This window comes from Drosophila hydei, unplaced genomic scaffold, assembly GCF_003285905.1.
Source record: "Drosophila hydei strain 15085-1641.00,03,60 unplaced genomic scaffold, DhydRS2 tig00000060-arrow-pilon, whole genome shotgun sequence".
Classification (NCBI taxonomy): domain Eukaryota; kingdom Metazoa; phylum Arthropoda; class Insecta; order Diptera; family Drosophilidae; genus Drosophila; species Drosophila hydei.
In genome coordinates this window covers 7742399-7760723 of record NW_022045656.1, presented here as the reverse complement: position 1 = coordinate 7760723, position 18325 = coordinate 7742399, and the positions used below count along the sequence as shown (strand labels likewise).

Genomic DNA, 18325 nt, shown 5'->3' with positions numbered 1-18325 from the left:
CTAAATATAGCAACAACAGCAACAATTGCCACAAAGCATTGCTATGTAGAAATGTGCTTCACAGATAACAACCCGAGTGAGCGAGGCCATGCACCGAGCACTGTCTCGCTCGCTCTCGCTGCCCCTGGCCAATGTCTCCATCAACGCCTGGCTGCACAAGCACAAAAATGCTAGTTTCCGAGTTCAGGTTTGGTCGAAATCGGAATGGGGAGCGACTATTGCATATTGCATGACTTTGACTGCATTTTTCAACTTGCAGCTCTTTGCGGAGACAACAGACGCATAAATCAGCAAATCAATTTCAACAATTGTTAGCTTTATCTGTATCTATTGAAAGAACAGAACAGCTGTCAGTTCAAAGTTCAATAACACTTGGAATTTCAATCAAAACTATGGATTATACATTTATTTTATTAATTTCTGCAGGTTATACAAAAGGTCCTCTGCTGCCGCTACTATTTATTAATCCATTGGTTACCTGATTTCCGAACGGGCCTCGGCTTTGCCCTTCAGATATGACACCCTGTTGATCGCCATTAAACGGCCCTCCACTGCTGCCACCTCTTATTAGACCGGATTCTGTTCTACCAAAAGGTCCTCCACTGCCGCCACCTGTAACCAGGCCAATTGTTGGCGGATCTGCAAAAGGACCTCCGCTTTGGCTTCCTGATGTAATACTCTCACTGCTGCTCCTTTTTAATCGACCTAATCCAAAGGGACCTCCATTACCGCCACCGCTAATCAATCCATCTGCAGCCATATTTCCAGCATTTGCTAAAGGTCCCCCGTTTGGACTTCCAGATATAATACCTTCGTGCTCAACATTTACTTTAAAGGGACCTCCACTGTTACTGCCACTTATTAATTCAGCTCTGCCTTGGGAAAATGGTCCTCCATTGCTTCCGCCGTTTATCAGACTATTTCCAAAAGATCCTCCTGCTATGGCCCTCCACTGTTGCTACCAGTTATTAGTTCAGATTTTTCTTGTCCGAAGGGTCCTCCATTGCTTCCGCCATTTATCAGACCATTTCCTAAAGATCCTCCATCCTTACCTCCTGCTATAGTACTTTGCTGATCAACATTTAATTTGAAAGGCCCTCCACTGTTGCTACCAGTTATTAGTTCAGATTTTTCTTGTCCGAAGGGTCCTACATTGATTCCACCATTAACCAATCCCTTCCCAGCCGCGTTCTGAGAATTTCCAAAAGGTCCACCATTTTGATTTCCAGATATGATGCCTTCCTGAGGAACATCAACCTTAAATGGTCCTCCACTGTTGCTACCAGTTATCAATTCGGATTTTCCTGATCCAAATGGTCCTCCACTACTGCCACCATTTCCATTTCCCAAGGGCCCACCGCTTGGATTTCCTGATATGACACCCCCATGATTATGTCCAAATGGTCCTCCACCCCTGCCGCCGTTAACCAATCCATTCCCAGGCGCATTCTGAGCATTGCCAAAAGGTCCACCATTTTGATTTCCAGATATGACACCTGCCTGACCAACATTAACTCTAAACGGTCCTCCACTGTTGCTTCCGCTTATTAAATAAGGCCCAGGAGGCCCGCCATATTGTCTACCAGATATAGTATATGATCTTCCACCATATCCAGATCCTATGAATCCATTTGTACCTTGTCTAAATGGTCCTCCGGTATTGATGCCGCCGTTGCTATTAATGTAAGGGCCTCCATAACTATTTCCATATAAAATTTGTTGCTGCGTAGCTGTCAGCAGCATCATCAACAGCAGCAGCAGCGGCTGCAGCATCACTGAATGTCTCATCTCGCTGCTATACAAATGTGAACTGAACGACAAAGTTCGATACGAGCCGAAAAAATTGATTTTTTCGTTTTTGCATAACAATGAGAAGTAAATAAAGTAAACAAACTACAAACAACTAATCTATCAATGGTTGCAAACAAATAAAACGACATAAGTCCAACTGGGCCTTGGCTGCGTTCAACTGCAAGCTGAATCAGTGGGAGTCAATAGATTAGTCTATGAGTAGAAGATGATTGATCTATAAGATTTATAAATCTACAGATCTATTATCATTAAAACCAAATAATCTTGAACGGATGTACAAAAATTTAAATTGATTTACCTTGAATCTATCTCGATCTCTCTCTCTCCCCTCTGTATCTCCCTCTCTCTCTCTCATTAGTTATTTGCCAAAACCAATATTTTGCTAAGCAAGTGCTAACTGAAACTTCAACTGAGATTTGTTGTTTACTGTGTATTTGTTAAGCTTTAATGATCATTTTATTTTGATATCTCACTAAGCCACAGTCTATACGCCCCCAATTGAGTCTCACTCTGTGCCCCGAACCATCATCAAATTATATTGCAATATATTTATGATAAATATTATTTTGAGTGATTTTTACTTGAGAAATTTTGTTAATTAAGATCTTAAGATTAACTATTTAATTTTTAACTTAAATTAATATAGAAAATATCAGAGCATTAATAGATAGAAAACTCAAAGTTTTAGATATTGAAAGATCGCTTGGACTATATAAAATATTTAACAGGGTATTCCTTACTGAGCTTTTGCCTTCCACTATTAGGTTTTCGTAGCCCTGATTCCATTCAAAGACTTTATTATTGCTCTGTGGCTGGTCACACTGTTTCGCTGCCTTAAATAGAAATCTATTTATATTTTTTTTATATATCAAAAAATAGTCTCAAATTCATGAAATGAGCATTTCACCAAATGCTGCTGGTTTTGTATTAAATAGCTCTCAGCTGTCGACATGGCGCTCCGAGTTCTTTAACCTGCCATTGAATCGCCTGGCGCTAAATGTGTGCACCCTTGGTGATCCCATCATTGCCAGTCAGCGAGCGAATCTGCAGGGATTGGCGGTGGCTGGCAAGGAGCACTATGCGGTGACCAAGCTGAAGAAATCCACTGTCGGCGGTCCAATTTGGATCTGTACTGGGCTCGACCTGCTGCGTCAAAGCTTGCGTAAGGATTACGAACTCTCAGCCCCGTATTTATTTTATTGGCACAAGCTCGAACGCTGTAATTATTTCCTCAATACTGTGATCAAGTGTCTGGCGCGGCACGAGCCAGTTGATGGACGCACCTTTAGGTACCTGATGAAGCACACCGTGCCCGATGGCGGCAACTGGCAGATGTTTGTTAATCTAGTCAAGAAATACGGCGTAATGCCCAAGGATTCCTATCTGGCCAGCTGGTCCTCAACTCGCACATTACATCTTAATCGGATGCTCAGGAGTAAAGTATGTGTCCCTCAGCCTGCATGCATCGTTGGCTTCAGACTAATTCATAATCTTTTACAGCTGCACGAGTTTAGCAGCCAGCTGCATGCGCAATTCATCTTAACTGGGAATCCCCATAAGCTGGCCCTAATGGTTGAACCCATGGTTGAAGAGCTTTACAAAATAATCAGCATTTGCTTGGGCACGCCGCCCACGAGCTTCACCTTTCACTTGAAGGACGAGAACCAGGATGTGCAATTGACGCCACTCAGTTTCTACGAGCGCATGATAGCGCCCTACTTTGCGCTCGATGCCCAGGTGAGTCTCGGCCATGATCCCCGGCCGAGTTCCAGCTATGAGCGCAACTATTGCGTTGCCCACAGCTCCAATATGATGAGCGGACTCGAGCAAAGCTACAATAATCAGCCGATGGATGTGCTGCTTGAGGTGATGACAAACTCTCTGGCCGCTGGCTCGCCTGTGTGGCTGGCCTGCGATGTCCAGCTAATATGCAAGAACAAGGTGGGTGTGCTCAGCCTGAAAGCGCACAACTTTGAGCAGGTCTTTGGCATGCCAGTGGGCACAGATCTAGACAAGGCCGACCGAATGCTTTATAAGGCCACGCGTCGCAATACAGCGCTATTGGTGACCGAGGTCTCGCTGGATGCACTGCGCCAGCCGCTGCAATTTGGCACAATGCGCAGGACATCAGAAAACGATGCCACCAAGAAGACGGAATCCAGAGACAGTATAACGGAATATGTCGATACCGTTAACGCAGCCAAAGGAGATGCAGCCAAAGCTGATGCAGCCAAGCGCAAAATGGCCATCGGCAAAGCTACCGTCCTGCACGTCGACTGGCTGCGGGAGTATGCCTTTGAGATAGTCGTCGACGCACGCTTTGTGCCGCCAGCCGTGATGAACGCGCTCCGTACCCAACCCAGCGAGGAACTGCCCATTTGGGACCCCATGGGCGCGCTGCTCAGTTGATGAATGATGAGTCCCCAGATAGAACCTGTTCAGGGCTGGCTATCTACTAGTTCAACAGCTCATCAATTTAAAGTGACAACATGTCATTTGACGAACTCTTTCGATTTTAGCTCAAACATAAATTATGGCTTGAAATGAAATTTAGCAGGAAACTATATTTAATACTCGAAGATTAACAATAAAATAAACATAAAATTTAAGATAATTATATTACAATAATTAGGAATGTCTTATTTCAAATATATATTCAATTACTAAGCTAAATTGTACAACTACAAATTATTTTTGTATTTTTATTTCATTTAAATGTTTTTGAAATATTTCTTAAGCTCCGAAAATAATTTTTAAAACATATATATAGAATAATTATTTTTTTTTAGTTTATTGAAAATGTAGTAAAATTTTATTATTTAAATAAAAATTAATATTTTAATTGTATATAATAAAAATATATATTTTTTTGTTTATGAATAAATCATTTTATATTTATTTATTATTATATTATTTATTATAAATTTCTTATTTCATATTTAATATATTTTACATCAACTTTATTGTTAGAATTGTTTTAAAAATATAAATCAAAGACAAAACAAATACTTAAAATTAGCGTGAAAACAGCTCATGAACCGAACTAGTTCATAAATTCTTCACTCTCTCTTCAGATGCTGTCGAGTACTGAAATTATTGGAAAATCTTGCCGTGCAACTGACGAGGCGCGACCTTCGCTAAGATTTCGGGAATTAGACTTACGTGCCGAGCATGCCTAATTAGGCATTAGAAAGGCCATTGAGGTGTGGGCAACAGCGGCAGCGACTGTTGCCGTCAAGTCAACGACTGTTTTGGACTTAAGGGATTTGCGTCGAAGGAAACTTAACTTTGCATAAAAGGCGGAAGAAACAAGAATTAAGAAAAATGCTTTGCTTTAAAGCAGAATATTCGTTTATTAAATTTTCGACAAATTCTTAATTTTCTACCAGTATCCAGTGCCGCCATAGCCGTAGTTATAGCCTCGACCTCCGCCGTTATAGACATTCATATTGGGATAGCGCTGTTGGCTCTGCGGCTGTACCAGAATTGGTTGCACTATCACCTGTGGCTGGGGTTTGAATAGGCTCTTCAGAAGATGACGTGGCTGGCGTAGCTGATCAGTTGTTGATGACGTGGCGGCTGTTGCCTCTCCGGTGTTGGCACTTGGATCAGGAGACACGTCAGCAGCTGGCAAATCATCAACTGCATTGTGGCTATCAGGAAAGGCCAGCACCAAGGCAACAGTAAGGCTGCTCAGCAACAAAAACGCAACGATCTTCATCTTTAGACAGTACGATCTATAACTAACTGAACTAAGCAGGCGACAGCCAGTTAAATACACGATGGCAACGGGTAACATTTGGCCAGGAACTACCTGGCTTATGCCTGCGCAGCTGCTGGCAAGGATTAGCGCTAATTACTACTGGGAAATGTCAAACGGTTTATGAGTGGAAGAATTTGGTAAATGTTTTTTTTTTTGGAATGCTTGGAATAAATTTTATTATACGCATAGTTCCCGTTTATGAGGTGGTTCCCTTACCCTAAGCAAGCGCCTTACTATATGATGTGTGTATGTAAATAATATTTAACTATGTCTTATCCTTAAGCTGGTGGTGGTGGCATGCCCTCGGGTGGTGGCGGCATACCCTCAGGCGGTGGTGGCATGCCCTCAGGTGGCGGCGGCATCTGGCGACGTGGCTATGTAGTAAAAATAATATAAAAATATATTTGTTTCAATGAAAAATTAATAAAACTATCAAACGAAACTTCAAAGAAGCGGCTAAGGAATTGGGTCAACTGAAATGAGGCAACAGGTTTCCGTAATTGCGTTTTTGGAATGCTTTAAACAAGTTTTATTGGTCGTACTTATAATTCGCGTTTAGTTCCCTTAACATGCACTTAAGCCCTGCTACATTTCGAATAGAATATTTCGGTTTATATGGGTGGCGCTGGCATGCCGGGGGGAGGAGAGGGTATACCTGGGGCAGGTAATTGGCGGGTGTGCTGTGAATGGGATAGAATAGAGTATAGAGTATTGTCTAAAGACGCAACGAGACATGGAATGACGCCAATGGGGCCTACAAGGACAAGAGTACAAATTTTCCAGCTATGCAAAAATGTTTCTTACTCTGAAATGTGGTTGTTGCTCTTCGTTGTTCTCATGGCTCGTTGGATTGTTGTTTACGACATCACGACGCGCCTGTATATATATAGAAATACATATTGATCTTTATAGTATTGTGTAATGGCTTACTCTGAATTGAGATGGAGGTTGTTCCTCGTTGTTCACAGGACCAGACCCGCTCGCAAGTCCCATTTTAGTGAGGGGGGCATGGCGCCGTGCCTAGAATTAGTAGGCATTGGCCAAACATCATAAGTAAATGCTTATAACCCTCAAAGCGTCGCCGCTGCAATTCCTCTTCATTAGGACTTAATTGGCGACGCGTCTTGGGGCAGAGAAATTTCAACTTTGTCTGCTATACATCTTGAAGCTGACTTACCCGCACAAACAGTCGCTTCGCTTCCTGAATCAAAAAGTTTTTTCGAAAATATATATTAAATAGTGGAGTTAGTATTTAGCTGTTGCTTACCTCTAAGCCCTTGGTGGTGCCACCGTCGCCGCGTCCGTCCACGCCGAACAATGCCAAAGCCACCACGTAAACAAGCAAAACAACGCAAAATAGCTTCATTTTCTGTTCGCCACGTTGCTGTTAATGGAGAGATTGAGACTTCTCGCTGCTGGCCTGCATTCGACTGGGCAGCTTCTTATATACGCCCAGCTCCATGGGGACTGCCATTTCAATTGGCTCGTTAAACGTTATCCGAAATCTTGTAAAATGTCAGCTTAGCAAATAATTGCCGATTCGTATCGCACAGGGCCAAAAACAATTAAATTGTTTATTAAATCATAGCAGTTATTAGCAGCTGCCAACTGGCAGAACGCGACATGTATCCTCAAGATACAATCGGCACTAACACGAAAAGGGCGGCATTTGAAAAACTGTTTTGGGTGTGCGTCTGATGTGTGAGATGTGCCATAATTACGCAATCAACATATTTCAGGTGCAACGAACAATAATAAAACAATTTATGGTGAGTATCAATGTGATCAATATATATGCAAATGAATATTTCATTAACTATGAACAAGGCGAATCTAGTATTTCACGGCAGGAGTAAACACAACAAACTTTAAAAAGGATAAATATATCTGCTTACAACAACAATCGAATCGATGGAGATATACTTCTCTAGCTACCTTTCTCTCTGTCTCTCCCTATGCGCCACGTAAAGTTAAAGCTCTATACATTTCTTACACTTCTTAGAAGCCATGCTTCAAATTATCGATCATTCCGGCCAATTTCAGCTAAAGTAGATATGAAGAACGATAAGTTTTATAAAGATCTCTCCAAATTTAATACCTTAACTCACCAAAGGTGCATACACGTTATGCAGACCTCACACGCTTCCGTCAAGGCAAAAATATATGACAATTTAAAATGTAACTAAAAGTAAAAACTTTATCAGCATTCAAGTCTCAACTGAATAGTTGACAGGCTAATTTATCATTCATATTAAAACACAGCTAGAAACCGAAAATAATATACCCTAAATTTCAATGGATTCCAGGTATAAAAATGGAACCCATTGCACCAATTTTTAGGCATTATAAAATAAATAAAAGAAAAAAAAGATAACAAGATATTCAGCTTGCACTCCTGCTTACATATAATAGTTTCAGAATAAAATACAAATTATATTAAATATTGTTTCCATTAAATATTTGCATTAATAATTTTATTAATTTCATCCACATCAATCAAAAATATTTGAATACTACAAACTACCAATACTGTTATATAAATAATATAGAGTCTAAGGCAGCAAATTTGCCAAGAATATAATTCTAGACATAGAAATTCTAGACATTTGGATTCCCTCCATCCGTCTGCATTACAAGCTACATTATACTTATCTCAAATACGATCTGTCTAAATTGCAAGCTATGTTAAATCTAATATGTCGTTGTTGCCACATTTAGTGCTGTCCTGGCACTTAGCAGCTGGATGTAAGCCTTGCGCTCCCTTTGTGATATTCCCTCGTTATATCCGGCTCTAAAAAACCTTAGAATGAGTTCACGTTCACATTTAGCAGAGCTTTGCATAATTTGAAAATTATAACACGCTTTGATGTTGACGTGCCGAAAGGCGTTGGGCGCCTGTGTCTTTGTCTTTGTGCTCGTCTTCGTCTTCATCTTCGTCTCTCTATCTCTCTCTATCTCACTCCCACTCTCTCGTTGTCAACCAAGTCAAATAGAGGTGCAGGCGACAAAAACGAAATTGTTGGAAAGAGTACAAAATAAATAAGCGCACTTTTTTCTCATTTCCGTTGCTTACTTTGACGTGTTTAGTTTTTGATGTGCACATTCGCGCACACAGCAGCAGCGCAACAACAACAACAACAGCAGGAGCAGGAGCAACAGTAAAGGCAGATGATTAAATTCGTCGCCAATGTGGACAGCGTCGCTGGTTCCGCTGGCTCTAACGGGGCCGCTCTGTACGGGTTGCCCGTTGTCTACATCTTAGAAGAGCTCTACTTTCTATCTCTCTCTCTCTCTCTCTCTCACGCTCACTCTCGCTCTCTGTGTCTTTGTCGCTCCTACGTGCTTCCTTTCTGTCTCTGTGTGTAAACTTTTCTCATTAGAAAACTTTTACTATTTCCGCTACTCAACGCCAAACGCAAACAACAAACAAACAGCAGCAGTAGCAGCAGCAGCGGCAAACGACAAAAAAGCATAAAATAAAAATAAAAATTAAATGAAACATAAAATAAAAAAGACGCTCAACGGACTGAAGTAAATGTTTTGTAAATACAATTTTTGGCGTGCCTAAGTGTCTGAATTGACATTGTTCCATGTTGGATGTGGAGCTGTTGCACAAATTTTTATTTTTTTTTTGGCAAATTTGCAACAGGCAAGGCACAAAGGCAAGACTTTTGGTCGCTCTCCTGGCCTTATTTAATTTTTATGTAGAGCAGATGGAAAATGTCAAAGACGCTGCTTGAAAATCAATAAATCAGCGTTTACCGTTTTACCGTTACCTCAGCTTCAATTCAATCCGATTTTCTTATTTGATTTTGCACTGCCTCCGCGCCTTCCTGTTTCCTGTGACTTGCAGTGCGCATTTCCTTCAAGTGCCTCGCGTTTGCTCTAATTTGATTTTGAGCAGCAGCAGCAGCTTCTTATGCGATTGCCAGCGCCTGTCATCGCCTCGAAAATGTGCCACGTTTCAATTACGTTTATTGACTTAAGCCAACGAAAAATGCCTGATATTTTCATACACCCATGCATGTGTCTATACAATTAGATTGTGTTACTTCGACTTCCATAGAACCCAACCAAATAAAACAAAGGCACATGAAACACTTTGGGAATCATTTGCAAGAAAATCTATACAAATCTTTCAATTATTTTGAAAATAGTTGACTGAAAATGTTTTGTATTTTCAAAAATCTGCAAAAACTATTTCTTGTTTTATTATAATTTATAAAAAAAAAGGTATTCATAATAATAATATATATAATAATATACATAAGCTCCTTGCTCATTATAATGAAATTTGACCAAGGATTTGCGCTTTGATGTTTGCTTGGAGAATCTATGATTTTTTAGGCACGTTTTTACTCAAACTTTGTGTCTCTATATATATAATTTTTTATGTAATTTATTGGGGTAATTTATATTGCTTCCTTTTTAACTTAAAATATTGCTAAGAAACTATTTTGATATACGCTTTTATTGAAGGTGTAAGAAAATTATGAATGCGTTGTTTTTCTTGCAGTAACATAAGTTTAAACAATTCTAAAATAAACATATATATTCTTAACACAATAAAATTGATTGTATGAAAAAATAAATTTTGTGACATTAGTGCTTAATTATAATAAATGTAATAAATATTAAATATAACATTCACGACTAACGCTTCACGCTCTTCATAACTTTGACCATTATCGATTTTGAAGACACGTGAAGCAAAGACTTCGCTAGCTCATAATGCACATCAAACAATGAGATTGTAACGCTGTTTCGAGAAAAGCTGGAAAATTATCCTCACTCTAAATACGACAATTATGCCACTGCTTAAATAGCTTTCAATATAAATATGAATATTTGATAAAGATATCTATAATTATCACTAGTCGCACACAAATGCATAAATGGACATTATATGCACATACGCATTCCCAATGATTCACTATATTTATATATATACATACATATGCTTATCTACTTAGTGAAACATTTGAGGCAAATCCACAATTTGTTGGAAATTTTCAACAGCTTTGCCACAAATTCTCAGCAAATCTCAATTTGTATGCACTTTTTGTGCCACTGAAATGCAGCCGATGCCAGTCCGAAGCGGGAATTTATGTATGGAGTGGCAGAAATATATAGGAAATGCAATTACAACACGCTCCATTAGCGGCCTATAGAGTGCCATTAAATGCGCGCCATAGGCATTACGGGCCGAGCTGCCAATTGGCAAAGTGGCTGCCAGTTAGCCAGGCGGATAATTTTCAGCACTTCGGTTGGCCTAAACATAAGCCGGGGAATACGCAAAGCTCTCACGCCTTGGCGTCCAGCAATTGAAATGTGTTTTAGTTGTCAATGCACTAAATACCCCACTCAGAATCCAGCATCGGTAATAAGTAAGTTCAATAGCGTCAAGGCTCTGGTGGCCAACATCACGTGTCTGGCAAACGGATTGCCCAGAAAGCCTCACGAACCGGATAATGATCAACGAACTGTATACGTTTCCGCAATCGTAGTCAAATCGACAAACATGCACACCAAATGCAACGGCGCCTGATGCTGATGCTGATGCTGATGCTGCTATCGTTGGGGAATAGGAATGAGAATCAGAATCAGAATCAGAATGCGAATGCGAATGCGAATGCGAAATGCGAAACGAAGATGGCCCGACAGCCTGAGGGGAATCAAGGAGCCAAGGAGCTGTTGCCCAAGCAACTTATGCCGCTCGACTGACAGTTGCCCCTCCCCTCGGTGCCGACTCGGGTGTAAACACCCCGCGCTCGAATGTTTTGCATTATTGATAAACTGCTCGTCTCCATCGTCTGCGTGGCAAGAAATAAAGCAACGCCAAAGAATATTTATGACACTTGCTATGCTCCAACAAACTGGAGAAAAAACATATATATATATATATATATGTATATATGTATATGTATATGTATATGCAGGCAGCAGACGGGCACGCCCCAAAAGCGAAACGTGTCATGCATTAAGCGCCTGAACGTGAGTACCAGCCCTTCTATACCCTAGCCAAAGGGTTCTACCAAAATATTCACAAATTTCAAGCACCTGCTACCCTAAATATGTCGCTAGAGCTTTGGCTTGTGTATATATAATGAACGAGCCTGATTTTAGCATGGAATTCCAATTGTTTTTCATTCGTCTATGAACCTAACAAATTGCCCCAAAAGACAGCAGAGAATCTTAATATTTGTAAATATTTGTAAATATTTGAATATTTCAGGAATAATTTTGAATCGAACTGGACGATGCAAGTCGCTTCCTAAGAATATCAAGTTAAAGTTTAGTAAAGAATATATATTACTCGTTTCAAGTCTTATATGAACGAGCAGATCATGAACATAAAGAATTTATTCGGCTTGAAAATGTATTTATTTGAAAACAAATAAAAAATTTATTTGAATCTTGAACTGAAATATGTCTCTTATGACAATGTTTGCAAGAATTCATGGTATTATCGAGACAAGTTTTGTACTGTTTGGAGAAAATTCATGGTTTTCAATAATTATGGAAATTTTGAGATATAGTCAAATTTCACTACGTCCCAGAAACTTATCTAATCTGGCCATTGATCTATGCTGGTAACTTAATTTATGTTTGTTATGTTTGAATGTCTTTGTAATTATTTTTCAGCATTTATTATATTATTTATCATTTTCTATTGTTTATAAAATTATAAAATTAAGAAACGAACTAATTGCAAACAAGAATCTAACTATTTCAATACTTATAATAAATTTAAACACATTTTTTATGTTTATCAGAATTTGAAAAACTTAGCTCTATATCATCTGCTTTTCTAGACATTCTATTCGAAGTTAGTCTAAAAGAGCAAGAAAAATTGAATCCATCAAACATATTTAAAGTTTTTGTTTCAAAACGACAGCTAAAGTATCTGAAAGTACTTTAACTTCCCATTAAAAATTATTTTTAATTTTTCAAAAATTATTTCTAAAAAATAAGCTTCATTTCACTTTAAAATTTATATCTGTTTTGTTAATACACCACTTACAAATATAAATTCCATAGAGTTCAATCTATTCAGAATCGGATTCAGCAAGTTTAAACCTTCGAAATAACAGAACGACATGTGTACAATTTGGCAAGCCATAGGAATGCATCTTAACCTCGGCTATAATGCCTCAAATCTGAATTACAAATTTCAGATTCAAGCTTTATGCCATGCTAAGCGCAACATTCTAGTTGTTTATATCCCTCAGCTAGAAAGCGTATTTCAAATGCTGTCATAAAAAGTTGGATTTTTTTGCTACTTGGACTAGCTACATTTGTTGCACTTTTGGCAATTGGTGCAAAGCAAAAAAAGGCGGCAGGCGGCAATGAAGCGTTTAACGGTGGCAGCAACTACAGCAGCGCACAGAAGTGCAAAAATTATAAAAGTAGAGCTAGTTGTGTAGACTGTCGAAGCCGTGCAAAAAGCATTTGCTAGACCAATTTAGCTCGGCTGGCGAATGCGCCACAGTGAGTGCAAAAAATTCGTGCACGTTGCGTTGTAATTGCATTTGCTTTGTTGTTGCTTACAGACAAAGAAAAACGAAAAGGATAGAAACTTAACTTAACGAAGGGCCACAAAGAGATGGACAAACGAAAAAGAACAACTCCAAATGTTGCAATCGAGTTCAACCGACTGCGCGATGCTTGCTTACAGTTAACGGTACTTAACTTTCTATTTTAGTGGTTGCTTCTACCCGCTTTGCCACGGCCCAGTGGCCTTTAGTGAAATAGTCGTAAGGCCATCTGTAGAGAAACTTTTAGCAGCTATTCATTCAACATTCGGTGAACCTAGCTGCATCTATTGTTGAACCAATTCTTAGAGGAGATCACAATCAGTCTTCAAATTTCACCAGCTTTACACCATTATTTACTGCAAATATGGTCACCCTATATACTTTAATTTTCTCTGTAAATATATTCATTATTGTTTTAGATCAAGACTTAGACTAAGCGCAAAATCACGTTCTTCAGTTTACGTTGTCCGTCTTAGAGTAGCTTGACAGCATTATCTATTTAAAATATGGTAGCCCTAGCGATTTACTCAGATTATATATAAAGTTTTTTTTTCAATATTTAGTCAGCCATTTCGCCAAGCAAAATTACTTTTAATCAATTTCAAAAGCAGTTTATTAGCTTGCAATAAAAAAATCCCAACCTGACTGCAACGCTGCTTCTCGACGCCTTCAACATTAGTGTTCATCACCAGAAGTCTGATCAATCCGTATGCACAACCAATAGACTCTTTATCACCTTGTGAACGAGCATGAATGTGTGGGCAGGGGGCGGGGCCATCGCTTCTGTCTGGATACGCATACGTCACGTAGTGGCGTTGCCGCAGCTAAAACTTCATCAATTTGCCTTGTGAATCCATGGCCAGCTTTCGGCACCCGCTCTGATGGTGAGCTGAAGTTTTGCTGGGTTGGTGCTCTGGGTGTGCATCAGACGTGCGACCGTTTCATAAAGAAGCGCCCATTAATGCATTGCACTTATGCATGATTAATTACAGCGTTTAAAAGCGCATAAATATGCATTGCAAATTTTATTAACACAAATAATTAAATGAATCAAACAGTGCCATTCCACGTATATATATCAACTAAATGGATTTTCATTAAAGGATTTGCTTTATATATTTAAATAGCATTTGACTTAATTGTATTATATATGGCACTCTCCATATGGGGACTGTGGAAAACGCTATCAGTTTCTTAATTTATTAAAACAATTTGAATAATTTTCCGAATCGTGATAGTGAATGTTTGCTTTTTATTATATATAGCAAACAAACAAGCATTCTGTTTTATGCCCTATATATATAGTACTTAACAGGTATAGGAACAAATAGCAGGTATATAGTTTCTATAACTAAAAAAAAAAATAATTTCGACAAAGCTGAAATTTTGAATTGAGTATTCACACTTCGCACTTAATATCTCCGATTTGGAGTATACTGGGTGACCACATACGCGCCATCGTCTTCGCGGTAGCCCAAACCATTGTAGATGACATAAGTCCAGTAGTACAAAGTGTCACCAATATTCAATACGGTTTCACGATCACGGAACGTCCAGCGACCGTTTTTCGCACTGGGTATATCGCGTGCCCATGAGCCCGCCTCCAATCCGTCAAATTCCTCGTTCAGCTTGCCGTGAAAGGCAAACAGCGAAATGCCCTCCTCATGCGGTATGGAAACCTCAAATCCTTTGGGATAGAACACACGCACCTGCGCCGCCGGTACATTGTATGCGGCGCCAAGCACCACAGCTGTCAGAATAAAAGCACAGCTCAAAAGTAAACGCATTTCGTATTCCTCCGAGAACAAGTTTCTAAGTGCTGAGCAAATGCTGAAGTTCGTCGGCTTTATATGTATATCACAGCAAGCAGAGAGAGCTTTCGCCTATAAACGACAGTAGAACAACTCGAGCTGATAGTCTAATGCTCATTCGAACATTCTCTTTTCAATACTAATTATTTTGTCTATCAATCTCTCATTAAAAATATATTATTTCTTGAATCTAATGTTATCAGTTGACATGATAGGGAAAGTCTCTCATTGCAAAACAACGTTAATTATTTTAATACCAATAATTTACATCAATTTGGTCTTTCATAACTGAGTGCTCCGGTCATTTAATCCACATGTAAGCAGCTAAAAACAAAAGCTGCGTAATTACATGATTTAGTCTCCATGTGATCGTATAAGTTCTTGCACTTCTCCAATTTTTCGCGATTATTGTAATTCAGAGTCTTAAGTGCCAGCTCCACATCGAGCTTGCCATCATCATCCGAGGCATCCTTCAGCAAACATTTGCAATAGCACTTAAATTTATCCGGCAAATCTTCGATTGGAACATCCCGTGGTACGCTATCCAGATCAGCCGCTGTGATATTGTTAAGCTTCTGGCAAGTTTCACTGCTATAGCTTAAGCTGAGCTGAATGTATTTGAATATATTTAATAAAACCATAGATTCATATTAAACTTTGACCACTTTCACATAACTAATTTAATATTAACTTTTACATTATTAAAATTTAAATTCAAAATGAGCCATTTAACCTTACCAAAGTCATCAATAGTGTGATAAAAATGAAACCCCTTATTTTCATTGTGATTAAATTATAAAAAACATGAATTTGTAGTTAAAGTGGAACAAAACAGTTGCACATTGATTGAACGTCAGTTGTGTACTGAAAATAGAAACAGAATGTTCCACTTTATATACCATTAAACGCGTTGATAAAATAATTGTTGATTAATTATAAGTCAACTTACAATGGGCTTTACGTCATGTTTATGAAGACGGTTTGTAATAAGATGAACTATTGTTAAGTGAAGAAGAGTCAAGTGGAATCTATCAATAATTTATTTATTATATTTTACACATTTATTTAAATACACACTTCATTAGAGCAATCATTTTAAAATTATTTACACATATTGTTTTTAACAGATTATCAGTTAATTAAATCCTCAAATTTGAGTGGCTGTTCCGGTCATTTAATCCGTAGTCAGACAGAGAAGTAAGTGAACCGCATAATAACAAGCCTCCCTATCATCATTGGTGGTCATTTGGTCATATTGTTACCTGCACTCTTCCAGTTCGTCACGCAGGCTATACCACTCTTTCGGTTGATCCTTTGTCGCTCGCTTCATATCCAGCTTACCATCGTCTCCCAAGTTATCGCTTAACAAGCACTTGCCGTAACATTGGAATTTCAATGGAATATCTTTAATTTTCGGCTTCTGCGGTATCGCTGCTAACTCCGAATCAGTTATGTTGTTAAGCTCTTGGCATATTTTATTACTACTGCCCATGCCCAACTAAATTTGAGGTCTTGAGTGCTTATTTACAATATTATGTTAGGAGCTTAAAAGAATTAACAATATACACACTAAAAAACAAAGTTGTACATTCATTTTCTACAGAGAGGAATACAAATTACGTATGAGTAATAAAATAAATTTATATAGAGTTTATATAGTAACTAGTGCAAATCAGTTATCATTCACACAAAATTAAAATTTAAAAAATCCCAGCCCAAATTGCAATAGCTATTTAATTTGATATAACAATGCATGTGATTTTAAATAATTAAAGAAAGCAATATATGCACATATATATACAAATACAAATTCTCTTGACTGCGCTGATCACGAACATTTCTTCATAAAAGGTGGCAACACTGCAAACATCAAATAATTTTACACACAAATAACGGTCATCAAATATACTCATAGAACAGTTAATAAGCATAAATTAAAAATTAAAATTAAAAAAAAAACTAACGACTTCAGCAACACAATATTTTCGAGTTCATGGCTCTACTAACTAGAACACTTTCAATGTTGTTAATAAATGAATTAAAACAAGAATATAATTCTTTACACTTTACAGCACTGAGAAAAGTTTGTTTAAAAAGTGGCAGCACAGTCAGATTTTTGTAATTAAAATTAAAAAGTAACGAGCGCATTTTCGAATGACAACATTTATTGAATACACATTTTATTTATTTATACACAACTTATGGATGATATTGTCCATTGTCAATTTCACTGTGCTCCGACTGAGCTGCCAGTGCTAAACGTTGTGCCTCCTGTTGTGCCCCGATAGCTGCGTGCTCCGCCGCGATACGCTCAAATGCGTTCAAATGCTTTTGGGTGGCATGAATGACGGCGGCACTGCCATGAGGAGCAGCTGCCACCGGCTATAAGCGAATGGAAACAAAAATAAAAGTTTGTAACATTTATACAATTGCTAGCGATTGGCGCATGCTGAATAATTGAAATAATTCATTTGCCACCATCCAACGTCAAGCAGCAACAATGACTGGCAGCTATTGCGATGCTCGTGAAAAGCATTTGTATTCATTCATGTAACAACACGCTGCCATCTCTGGGCCATACTCACCGCTTGGCCTGGTATGTGGCTGGCATGTTCTTGCGCAATGCGATTATAAGCAGCCAAGTGCTTTTGCTTGGCCGCCTTGACGGCTGCACTGTCTTCCAGCTGATGACTCAGCTGCGGATGGAAGCCATGTTCATCGGCAACGTATTGAACGGTGCGCACTTGATTCTTGGGATCCACGTAGGAGAAGGCGCCGCGTATAACGCCCGAGCCGTCAGATACCTCTGTATGCTGTCGATCCACATGACCAGGCGCACGTCCCGCCTGGTAGCTAAACACATACGGACTAGCAGGCGCATGTGGCTCTGGAGTGGTCGCCAAATGAAGATGCGAAACATCCGCGCGGCAGGCGCTCAATGCACAAACGACCTTGACACAATAAACCGGAAATGTAGCTGTTATTGCCCCGTAGCTGCTACCTTTGTCTATCGCTTACCAATATGAAAAATTGCTTCATGCTGTTTCTCTTTTTCGTATTTTTGCCTTTTACGTGTGCCTCTTGTTCGAACTGCGATGGGAAACTAAAAACTTGTAGCGAATTTTTTGTCAGTCGCAATCGCTGGAACCGAAAAAACTGGTCTGCCGCAGTGCTTTACCTTCTCCGATTCGCTTTTTTTATACAAATCGCCGTCGAAAGCTTTAAACTCAAAACTTGTTTTTATTTTTAAATTTTTTGCATTCATAAACAAGACAATTCGACATTAATGTTAAATTAAATTTATTTTGTAATATGCCAGATAAGCTAACATTGCCGTTCTACGACAATCAGTTCCTCTAATACTGAATCTCTCTCAATGTCGCACGATCTTAAAATTTGCC

The 18325-nt window shown here is 38.9% G+C and overlaps 8 protein-coding genes across 9 annotated transcripts; 1 reads left to right on the top strand and 7 right to left on the bottom strand.

Moving 5' to 3' along the window:
• Positions 1-427: 427 nt before the first annotated feature.
• LOC115483810 (keratin, type I cytoskeletal 9-like) lies at positions 428-760 on the bottom strand. Its single transcript, XM_030226146.1, has one exon. It carries the CDS (start codon positions 758-760, stop codon positions 428-430), a length of 333 nt encoding a protein of 110 aa, XP_030082006.1.
• Positions 761-939: 179 nt separating this feature from the next.
• LOC111595501 (uncharacterized transmembrane protein DDB_G0289901) lies at positions 940-1856 on the bottom strand. Its single transcript, XM_023309273.2, has one exon. The coding sequence runs from the start codon at positions 1786-1788 to the stop codon at positions 940-942; it is 849 nt and encodes a 282-aa protein (XP_023165041.2). The 5' UTR covers positions 1789-1856.
• An 810-nt stretch (positions 1857-2666) lies between these two features.
• Positions 2667-4404, top strand: LOC111595496 (bleomycin hydrolase). Its single transcript, XM_023309266.2, has 2 exons — positions 2667-3252; positions 3313-4404. The coding sequence occupies exons 1-2, from the start codon at positions 2707-2709 to the stop codon at positions 4219-4221; spliced, it is 1455 nt and encodes a 484-aa protein (XP_023165034.2). The 5' UTR covers positions 2667-2706; the 3' UTR covers positions 4222-4404.
• A 790-nt stretch (positions 4405-5194) lies between these two features.
• On the bottom strand, positions 5195-5699 carry LOC111595430. Its single transcript, XM_023309153.2, has one exon. The coding sequence runs from the start codon at positions 5609-5611 to the stop codon at positions 5195-5197; it is 417 nt and encodes a 138-aa protein (XP_023164921.2). The 5' UTR covers positions 5612-5699.
• Positions 5700-5719: 20 nt separating this feature from the next.
• Positions 5720-7014, bottom strand: LOC111595527 (actin cytoskeleton-regulatory complex protein PAN1). Of its 2 annotated transcripts, none has more exons than XM_023309308.2 (5): positions 6843-7013; positions 6753-6776; positions 6506-6595; positions 6380-6451; positions 5720-5949 (listed from the first exon to the last, which is right to left on the bottom strand). In XM_023309308.2, the coding sequence occupies exons 1-5, from the start codon at positions 6939-6941 to the stop codon at positions 5854-5856; spliced, it is 381 nt and encodes a 126-aa protein (XP_023165076.2). In that variant the 5' UTR covers positions 6942-7013; the 3' UTR covers positions 5720-5853. The 2 variants fall into 2 exon arrangements, with proteins under 2 accessions (XP_023165076.2, XP_023165077.2); XM_023309309.2 differs by lacking the exon at positions 5720-5949 and adding an exon at positions 6070-6255 and having other exon boundaries at positions 6843-7014.
• Positions 7015-14391: 7377 nt separating this feature from the next.
• Positions 14392-14950, bottom strand: LOC111595440 (gram-negative bacteria-binding protein 3). Its single transcript, XM_023309165.2, has one exon. It carries the CDS (start codon positions 14898-14900, stop codon positions 14526-14528), a length of 375 nt encoding a protein of 124 aa, XP_023164933.1. The 5' UTR covers positions 14901-14950; the 3' UTR covers positions 14392-14525.
• Positions 14951-15184: 234 nt separating this feature from the next.
• LOC111595441 lies at positions 15185-15802 on the bottom strand. The gene is made up of 2 exons (XM_023309166.2): positions 15663-15802; positions 15185-15532 (listed from the first exon to the last, which is right to left on the bottom strand). The coding sequence occupies exons 1-2, from the start codon at positions 15705-15707 to the stop codon at positions 15230-15232; spliced, it is 348 nt and encodes a 115-aa protein (XP_023164934.2). The 5' UTR covers positions 15708-15802; the 3' UTR covers positions 15185-15229.
• A 1306-nt stretch (positions 15803-17108) lies between these two features.
• LOC111595522 (cuticle protein 7) lies at positions 17109-18110 on the bottom strand. The gene is made up of 3 exons (XM_023309302.2): positions 17943-18110; positions 17510-17875; positions 17109-17306 (listed from the first exon to the last, which is right to left on the bottom strand). The coding sequence occupies exons 1-3, from the start codon at positions 17961-17963 to the stop codon at positions 17124-17126; spliced, it is 570 nt and encodes a 189-aa protein (XP_023165070.1). The 5' UTR covers positions 17964-18110; the 3' UTR covers positions 17109-17123.
• Between the last annotated feature and the right edge of the window lie 215 nt (positions 18111-18325).